Here is a 10,184-nt window from a genome sequence, read left to right on the forward strand (position 1 = left end):
ATAAGAATTCCAGCAATGTAAATTATATTCTGGCCGGGTAATTTGTATGAATTTTATGAGCTAAAACAGGCAGTCAGGCAGGGTGGGGCAAATCTAAAAATAGCGTCTCGAGCCGGACACTCACCGCGTATATGTGGAAAAAATCCGTGTTAAGTGAAAGTTCAGCTCTGGCGAGGCACCGCGTATATGATAAAACGCGTTAAGTGAAACCGCGTTAGGCGGGGCTGTATGTATGTATGTATGTATGTATATATATATATATATATATATATATATATATATATATATATATATATATATATATATATATATATATATATATATATATATATATATATATATATATATATATATATATATATATATATATATATATATATATATATATATATATATATATATATATATATATATATATATATATATATATATATATATATATATATTAATTGCCCCACAAAAAACTAACCATTCTGAAAACCGAAAAATTCCAAAATCCGAAATGCCTCTGGCCCCAATGATTTCGGATAAGGGATTGCCAACCTGTACTTTGTAACTTAGTACAGTACAGTACTGTAGTGTACAGTGGCGGCTCGTCGGTAGGCACTGTGGAACTGCAGCACCCCCTATTTCACCCGATATACAGTATATGTATTATATAATATAATATATCATATATGTTTATTTATTTATACTTGTACAAGATATTTAAAACTATTATCAATAATCCTTAAACTTAATGTCAATGGCCATCCTCTAATTCCGAGAAAACAAAAATCCCTGTATGTTGAACTGTCTTACTCGACAGTTCCAATAACGGGTGTTTGCTTTGTCGCACGCATGAGCGCATGTCCTGGAGGCAAGCGGGGGCTAGCACTGTGGATCACACAGTGCCGATCTCGTTATCAGTGTGGGAGGTAGTGTTTACGCATCATCCTGTGTGGTGCTTACGCGCTGTCTGCTATATCAAGAGTATTTGAATGTGATAAATTGTAGATGATGTGATATCATACTGTATGATATCACATCTACAATTTATCACATTCAAACACTCTTAATATAGCAGACGGCGCGTAAGCACCACACAGGATGATGCGTATGATTCATACTCATAGAGACTACATTTTGTATTCATTGTTTTTCCAGAAACTTTATTGTGTAGAAGAATTTGAATTAATTAAACATGGCCTCCTTGTTTTCCCAAGAAACAAGTTCTGTGACCGTGAGTGAACTTCAACAACTTAAATTTTCACAGTTGTCTCTTCATGAGAAAGTTGCTATTAAGACAAGAGGCCGTCCCACACCTGATATTCAAATATCACAGCCAGGAATAAGCAACAGTAAGAGGTATATTCGTAGCTTTCATTCAGAATGGTACCAAAGGAAAAGTTGGCTCTGTGGTTGTGAAGTAAAAAATACATTATTTTGTTTTCCGTGTTTGTTGTTTGGAATTGGAAGTGATGTAACCTGGACAAAAGATGGCTTTAGAAATATAAACAAAATGAAAGAAAAAACTGAAAAACATGAAAGGTCAAAGAAGTATATTGAAAGCGTGGTTTCACTATCACTTTTAGGAAGCGTAAATATTAAAGAAAACTTAGTGAAGCCTATAGACTTTCGATCAATGAGCATAACAGGAAGGTTACCAAGAACCGTGGAATTTTATCCAAGATAATAGACTACATTACATTTTGTGGAAACTTTGAAATTCCTTTTCGTGGACATGATGAAAAAGATGATTCATTAAATCCAGGTGTATTAGGGGATTAATAAATTTTGCATCTAAGTTAGACCCAGATTTAAAGAACCATTTAGAAACAAGTACAGTCTTCACAGGTGTTTCTAAGACTATTCAGAATGAGATACTTGACTGCCTGCTGCAGATATACCATGATGAGATAAAGAAAGAGATTAAAGAAGCTTCATTTGTAGCTGTCATGGCTGATGACACAACAGATGTTTCAGAACACACTCAAATGGTAATTGTTCTACGGTACGTGCTGAATGAAGAAATATTTGAGCATTTTTGGGGATTCTTTATTCCAGAAAATCAAACTGCAGATGGCATATCAAAATGTATTCTAGAGCAGTTAGATATAATCCTTCAAGAAAATAGACAAAAACTGATAGCTCAGACATTTGATACTGCAAATGTCATGAAAGGCAAAAAAGGGGGCGTTCAGGTAAAAATAAAAGCAGTTTATAGTAATGCACATTTCATTCACTGTTATGTGCACCAACTGAATCTGATAATGAGAAATGCAGCAAGTATTACGCGGGACTCCAGAATATTTTTCTCTAACGTTTTGGCTATACCAACATTTTTCTCAAGATCACCACAACGTGTATCCATTCTCAATAAGCATATGAATGTCAGCATTCCGCGCCCATCCTCTACAAGGTGGAACTTTAACATACGGACCGTGAACAAAGTTCATGAAAATTTGCAACCTTTAAAAAACTGCCTTGCTGAAATCCAGTCGACAGTAAATGCAGATTGAACCATTTCAGAAGCAACAGGAATTTTGCACTACCTGAATAATGAAAAATTCATGTTCTCGTTGGAGCTTTTTCATCAGATCTTGCCTCATGTTGAAGTAATTTACAACCAAATGCAGTCTCGAGAAATTGATGTGTTTAAAGTACATGAATATATAAAAAATTTCAAAACTACTATTTTAGAAATAAGAAACTCAAAGTACTGTGAGAATCCTTCAAAGACGCTCATGGCTGAAGCAAAGAAAGTATGTGACTGCATATGTGTTGATATAGTGGAGAGATATTCTTTCACTAAACAATTAGTAGCAGCTAAATTATTCAACAAGAAAAGCTTCACTAGTTTTAAGAATAAACTGCCTACAGAAGAGATAGAATTGACCACTGAAGCATATCCCATGATTGACAAAGACAAAATTGAAACTGAACTTAGAGCATTCTACAGTAGGTCCGATATGCATGAATATTACAGGTTAATTAACCTGCTGAAATTTATCTTGGAAAATAATTTAGATGGTGTTCTTAGTGAGATTATTAAACTGATAAAAATCTCTTGACAATTCCTATGACTACATCAGAGCCTGAACGCTGCTTTTCAACGTTAAAAAGAATAAGAACTTTTCTGAGGAGCACTATGAATCAGGAAAGGCTAAATGCACTTGCAATGATTTCAATGGAGAAAAATTTCTTTAACAGTCATCCAAACATCAATGAGAAAGTTGTTGACCTTTTCGCTCAAAAGAAAACAAGAAGAATGGATTTTATTTTTAAATAAATTTGGATCTAGCTCGACTGGAGTATTTTATCTGTAAGTGTTAAATGTTTTTTTTTGTATTTTTACCATACTTTTATTATTTTATTATTTTTATCATTATATATATATATATATATATATATATATATATATATATATATATATATATATATATATATATATATATATATATATATATATATATATATATATATATATATATACCTACTGTATTTCTGTGTGTGTGTGTCTTGCACAATATTAAAACAATTCTTAAAAATGTTTTGAAGCAGCACCCCCACGAATTAGAGTCATGAGCTGCCACTGGTATTGTATTTGTTATCACTTAATAAATACTATTGTATTTTTTCAGCACTTAATAATATTGTAGTGCATTATGCATCTGAATATTCCTTAATTGATTCATTAATCAGTTGTCTAAGTGTACAAGTAGCCAATTTGAGCTATAATGTATCACTCAAAGGTAAAAAATAATGTTGTTGGGAAGGTAACTCCTCATCAAATACTATACATTATGTTATAGTGACCCTGTTGTAAGCTGATTATCTGTAAGATCTCACACGAATACATCCTGAGTGAATACCTTCTGATGCAGTTTTTTGCGGTTACCTGTTGGAATCACTAATTAGAGGTAAACTGGAAGCAACGTTCATAAATGTTTATGGGTTAAGTTTTTAAATCAAAATGGTCTTTTCTCCATTTATTAAGAAAATAAACTATTGCACAATAACTAGGATGTCACCGTAATTAACGCTATGAGCTGTGAGCATTAATAATGGATGAAGCATAGGTATAACTAGCTTTTTGATGCACACATCTCAGTGGCTCAGAGACGGGAGTTGAACTGGTGAGAGCCGGCTACTTATTTGATGACTCTGCAGTCAAGGTGTGAGGGCACAGTGGGAATACACTGTCACATGTCTAGTTGATGATTACTCACATCTCATACGAAAGTTACCGTGGATGATGTAATTATATAAAACTAATTTATGTAGTCCACATTTACATAAGTATTGCTCTCTATTTGACAGGAGTAATACAAGCTTATTCTTTTATTTTGAAGAAAATTTTAAATTACATATTGTATTTTTTCTTATTATTGAAACCATTATATTAATTATGATGACTCATACACCATAAGAGGCTGATGATACAATATGATACTGAATCAATAAATAAAACTGACGAATGCGGCATCGTCCGATCAGCCTCGTCCCCCCCACAAACCCCAGCCGGTTTACTTACACAGTGTCTTAGCTTTAATTAGGCCTACAGCAAATCTGATTAGACCACTGTACAGTATTCAGTGAGCAAGTGTTGTTCTTTCTTTATATATTTTTTAATTTTACCCATTTCTTAAAATATGTACAGTATTCTGTATTATTTTCACCCATTTCTTAAAACCACCCAACATCCCCGTTAGTGATACTACATACTCTACTGTACATAAAAAAGTTCATGTAAATGAGTGTACGTAGTGAGGAACAGCACACTGATATAATACATGACAATAGGACTCATAATGAGACACACCCACGCACAGACATTCAACCGCATGTATGAATACACAAACGTTCCGGACTAATGCTGGATTTTCCGGGTATTTAAAAATATTTCTGTCAAAGAGGGCCAGTCCGGAGCACCTCAGAGCCCCCAAAAAAGCAAATTCCAGAGAATTGAAGTCCGGTGAATAGAGGTTCCACTGTACAGTAGCTTTGTGGTGTGGAACACAATATTCTTTATGGCATATTTATAACTGAGAGACTATTGAATATTTTATGAACCAATTATGAGAACAATATACAGCTACTCACCTCACCACAAGTACACTGCCACATATCTCAGGCTGGACATTTCCTTCATTGACAAATGTTACTCCTTTAAACTGTTAAGAGATATAACTTGTTACTGAATCGGCCAAAATTTGCAAGCAAATACACTTCTCTTTTATTCTGTCTCACAATTTGCCTGAAGTCATAATGGCCAAAAAACTCAAAACTGCAGTTTTAATGACTGCTGACAACTGTAAAATGGTATCAGTGGTGTGTGGGGCCATGGGAAGATACTGGTACCAGTGTGCAAAAATTCATCTAAAACAGGGATGCCTAACCAGCGGCCCGCAAGCAATTTCTATATGGCCCCCTCCATAAATCAAGGCATCAAAATGCATGCCAACAACACATCTGATAAATTTTTTTTATTTATACAGTGATATCTCCATTAGTCAGAACAATTGGTGCAGAGCACTTCCGGGAATGAGATGACTCTCTCAAAGCCTGGAAAAAATCCCTCATCCCCAGAATTTTCAGGGTAACGGAAAAATGTTCTTGGAAGTTCCAGAAATTGTGCATTTGCAGCATCTATCGAACCTGGAAAATTATCCCCCATTCCCGGAATTTTCTCAGAATTTCCGGAAAATGAGCCTGATTTTCATCTCAAACCTGGAAAAAAAATTCCCCATCCCTTGAATTTTTCAGGATTTTCTGGGTACTGTAGTGGGAAAATTTTCTCAGAATTTTCTAGAACATGTGCCCCTCGGAAAATCACTCCCAAGCCGGAATTTTCCGGAAAATTACGGCTTGGAAACAATTTTCCAAGAAAATTTCAATTCCGGCTATCAGAGAGTTCCGGTTAAGAGGGATTCTGGCTAACAGAGATATTACTGTACTCTACATATGTTTAACTTTTAACATTGATGTTTTGTAATATTATACTGCACCTTTTTTTGGTGGCTCCTAATGCCTAATTATACTGTATAGTGTTATAAAAATAGATTATTTGCTTCATTTCACACCATTCATACAAGTGTGTGGCCCTCAAGCTACTGCTAGACATTAAGTTTGACCCTCTTGCCAAAAAAGCTGAGCACTACTGATCTAAATTAATCAAGATAAGATCAAACAGCAGCTGAAATTTATTGTTTTATGGTGTTTGACGTCTAATTCCTTAAAATAATTTTTGGGAAAAATAATAATAATAGGGGGAGGGGGTCTCGACTTATTGGTTCAAGGTACAAGCCTGACAAGTTTCAATTTCCTGGGTCCTGATATAAAGGAGTGATGATTAACTGTTAATTGTTTGCAATAAGAAAAATAAGAAACGGGTATAACAGTGTCCTCCTTTAAATGGGAGATGTACTGTTATGAGGTCTAACCACCATACACCACTCAACCTTCTCCATTAAATATTTTCAACATTCTGCCCATCTAACCAAACTCTATTACAGTACTGTTAATTTTCCTTTTCCAGCACTGCATAATTGCTGGCAAAAGTTTGTTTTTTAACTCATATTGTTATGCTAGTAAGGAATTGTTTGTTATAAATTAAAGCTTTTTAGTTATGTTTAAAATAAAAAATAATAATAATTTATGATTTTACTGTACTTTTGCTATAAAATATGACACATACAAGTATCAAGAGAACAACATTAACTGTTCTTTGGGGTAAAAATTAGCATAGTAAATATTAAAGTACAAAATGTTAACCTAGTTATAATATCTTGGTAATGTACTGATGCAAAAATAAATGATAACATGAATGAAAAATAATCAATAATAGTCATATAAAGTCAATACATAGTACAAATAGTATAATTCATCTACTCTACATATATTACAGTATTGCTACTGTATTTAATAATGAGTTACCTGGACAACCCGTTCCATGGCTTCAACTGGCATGTGTTCAATATGCTCAACATGAGCAATATGGAAAGTTTGATCTACATCTGTTACTTGATCCATCCCATTAGTTGTTATTTCCTCGAAATGATCAGATGACACCTTTAAATCAGGAAGTACTTGTTGTACCTGCTGCTCTAAGGAATCCACTTGAGAATCCACACTGTGCTGCTGTAGATGCTCAGAACTGGTAGCTGTTGCTTCTAGGATGTCTCCATTTTCAACTTTACCAGATGCAATAATTTGTTCAATTGATGAATTTGCTTCATCTTCATATTCTCCATCACGTATAATTTGACCCTGTTCATCAAGCTTCGTGTGACGAGTAATCCGAGTTGGTCTTGTTCTTGGTCGCCCACGTTTTGCTCTTCCACGCCCTCTGCCACGCCCACCACGATTCACGGTTCTCTTGGGCACTGATGATATCATAGAATCTGTGGAAAGCAACTTACGTGGACGTCCACGTTTCTTACCTGTGGGAGGAGCTCCACATTTCTTAAGGTGCTTTTGTAAATATTGATTTGTTTTGAAAACCTTGCCACATCGACAACAAGCAAAAGGCCTCTCATCTGTATGAAGTTTACGATGGCTTCTCAGATCCCCTTTTGAGCGAAACGCAGCAGCACAATCAGCACACTTATAAGGTCTTTCACCAGTATGAATGCGTAAATGAATTTGTAAAGAAGCATTCTGAGCAAACGCAGATTTACATATTTGGCATGCAAATGGCCTCTCACCTGTATGCTTACGCATGTGATTTCTTAAATGAGTACTTGTAACAAATGAATCCTGACATATGCCACATATATATGGCCTTTCACCTGTGTGAGTTCTCTTATGACCTGTTAAATGTGAAGAGCGTGAAAAGGTTTGGCCACATTCAGAGCACATGTATGGACGTTCACCTGTGTGAATTCGCTTATGTGCCTTTAAATTTGAACTTTGAACAAAAGATGCACCACATTCTTCACAAGTATAAGGACGTTCTCCTGAATGTATCCTAGCATGGGACTTCAAGTTTGAAGAGTTTGAGAAAGAAGCACCACATGCATCACAGTAATAAGTACGTTCTGTAGTTGTTGTGCGTGGTTTTGGCCGGGGTGCAGGTGGCTTAGGTCTGGGAGGTGTTGTAATAATTTCTTGAGGATGGTGGTGATGCTGAGGCATAGCAATCTGTGGGGCTTGCATAGGTGGGGAGACCAGCAAATTATTGAATGTATTGTAGTCATACCATCCACCATGACCTGCCTGCCCTACTTGCACTAAATGGTCCATGTATACCGTGTTCATGTTGACTGAGTTTGGTGGAAGTGCCATTGCGCTATCTTCTCAACTCCAATTTCCACGATACAGCCTCAATTGGTCACTGCCTGAAAAGGTAAAATAATAAAAATAAAATACAACCCAAGTAAAAAAAAAAAAAAAAAAAAAAAAAAAAAAAAAAAAAAAAAAAAAAAAAAAAAAAAAAAAAAAAAGTAAAGGAAACTGGATGGTAATATTTCTACAACTAATATTATGGATGGTAAAATTAAGCAAATGCAGTACAGAGTTTAGTGATTAACAGTTCAGTACATGGAATACATAGATGGTACACCAGTGATAAAATGTGCATCATTTAAAACTCTAGCACTCCAATTATCTACACAAATCATACTTTTGGAAGTTACCAGACCCATTTTCAGGTTACTCATGTCAAATACAGGTAAACCTCAATAAACGATGTCTCATTCAGCAATATTCCGCTTTAACAATGGTCATGAATCAAGACCATTTCGCTATACTGCATATGATAAAAAAAAATTGCTTTAATGATATCCATTGATTAAATTTTTTTTTATCTCTATTGAAAACTATGGGTTGTACTGTACTCATATATACTAAAATTAATTGCTATCTTGCAAGGATTCCAGAAATGCAAATTACATACAATTTTCTATGTCAAGTCAGTGACATTTTATAAGTAAACAATATATAACCCTATGCACCTCACAACTCTCCCTTCACTTGTCAGCCCTACCCACATGCTGCCACATGGCCAACCCACGCAATACAGCCCTCCAATCGATTCTTTGTCGATTGTAAACCTGCCATTGTATTGCTCCACGATTATTGGTCAGCAGCATACATTGAATTGAATTGAAACAGTTTATTTAGCCAGAAAAACACAGATACAGAGTGGATAATAATAACAATATTAATATGGCTGAGCCAGTTGAGAGCCTGAGCTCTCTTGTAGGCACCTGATATATACTGTACATTAATCTCAAGGAAGTATTATGTAACATTTAGTATCATCTGGAATAGTACACAGAGCATGGTGGTAATAAGAACATATCAGTATGTTACCACAGTTATCACTTTGATATTTCTTTATTATTTTATTTTTACATTTATATTATAAGTAATATACATACATTACAATGGAATTGAAAAACATAAAAATAATGGGGAAAGTAGTACGTACAACATGGGTTGTACAGTATTAAGTTGAACAAGAGGACAGAGCTGTCAGGATTATATCTAGTTGGCAAATATATTTATTGCAATGGCAATTTCTTATCTATCTACATCAGTGGTTCCAAACCTCAGGTCGCAACCCAAATCAGGGTCATGGGGTGTCCTCAGCAGGGTTGCGAGGGGCCCTCAGACAACTTAAAAAATATAGTACTTATCATAAAGTCATAAAAAAAATTTTTGCTTAACATTCAAGTTCTATAATATTATTCAACAAATTAATATTGAAAGAAAACTGTATGCCACATTGAGACAACATTTAAAATGCATATTTTTCACTGGTGCGCACAGTAGCAGAGGGTGGAGGCACTGTGGTGGCAGCTGGCAACTCGAGACAGCGGTGGCGGCGATTAGGCAGTTGCGGTTGGCCAGTTGCTGCCCAGCCCTACTGCCCACGCAGCACTCAGCAAAGTTGCGTACGTGTCCACACATTTTCCCTATTACTTTTGCTATCAGTATTTTTAAATTTCTTCTCTTAAGAAGAAGAAGAAAAAAAAAAAAAAACGTTTTGTGTGTGTGTGTAATGCGCTACCTACTCGGAGGGGCCATTCAAAAATTATGTAACACAGAGGGGGTTTGGGGGAATCAAGCCAAGTGTTACAGTGTATTACAGGGAAGGAGGGTGGTGTCAGGAGAAGTGTTATGTAACAGCAAAAAATTTAAATAAAACCTAAATAATACAGATGTAATCTTTGAAAGCTTTAATAATACGAAAAGCG

General features: G+C 35.2%; 1 protein-coding gene across 1 annotated transcript; it reads right to left on the minus strand.

Annotated features, from left to right (window-relative positions):
* Positions 1-6,632: 6,632 nt before the first annotated feature.
* LOC121878052 (zinc finger protein 2-like) lies at positions 6,633-8,321 on the minus strand. Its single transcript, XM_042384014.1, has one exon. The coding sequence runs from the start codon at positions 8,266-8,268 to the stop codon at positions 6,904-6,906; it is 1,365 nt and encodes a 454-aa protein (XP_042239948.1). The 5' UTR covers positions 8,269-8,321; the 3' UTR covers positions 6,633-6,903.
* Between the last annotated feature and the right edge of the window lie 1,863 nt (positions 8,322-10,184).

Source organism: Homarus americanus, unplaced genomic scaffold (assembly GCF_018991925.1).
Source record: "Homarus americanus isolate GMGI-L3 unplaced genomic scaffold, GMGI_Hamer_2.0 scaffold45562, whole genome shotgun sequence".
In the NCBI taxonomy this organism is placed as follows: Eukaryota; Metazoa; Arthropoda; class Malacostraca; order Decapoda; family Nephropidae; genus Homarus; species Homarus americanus.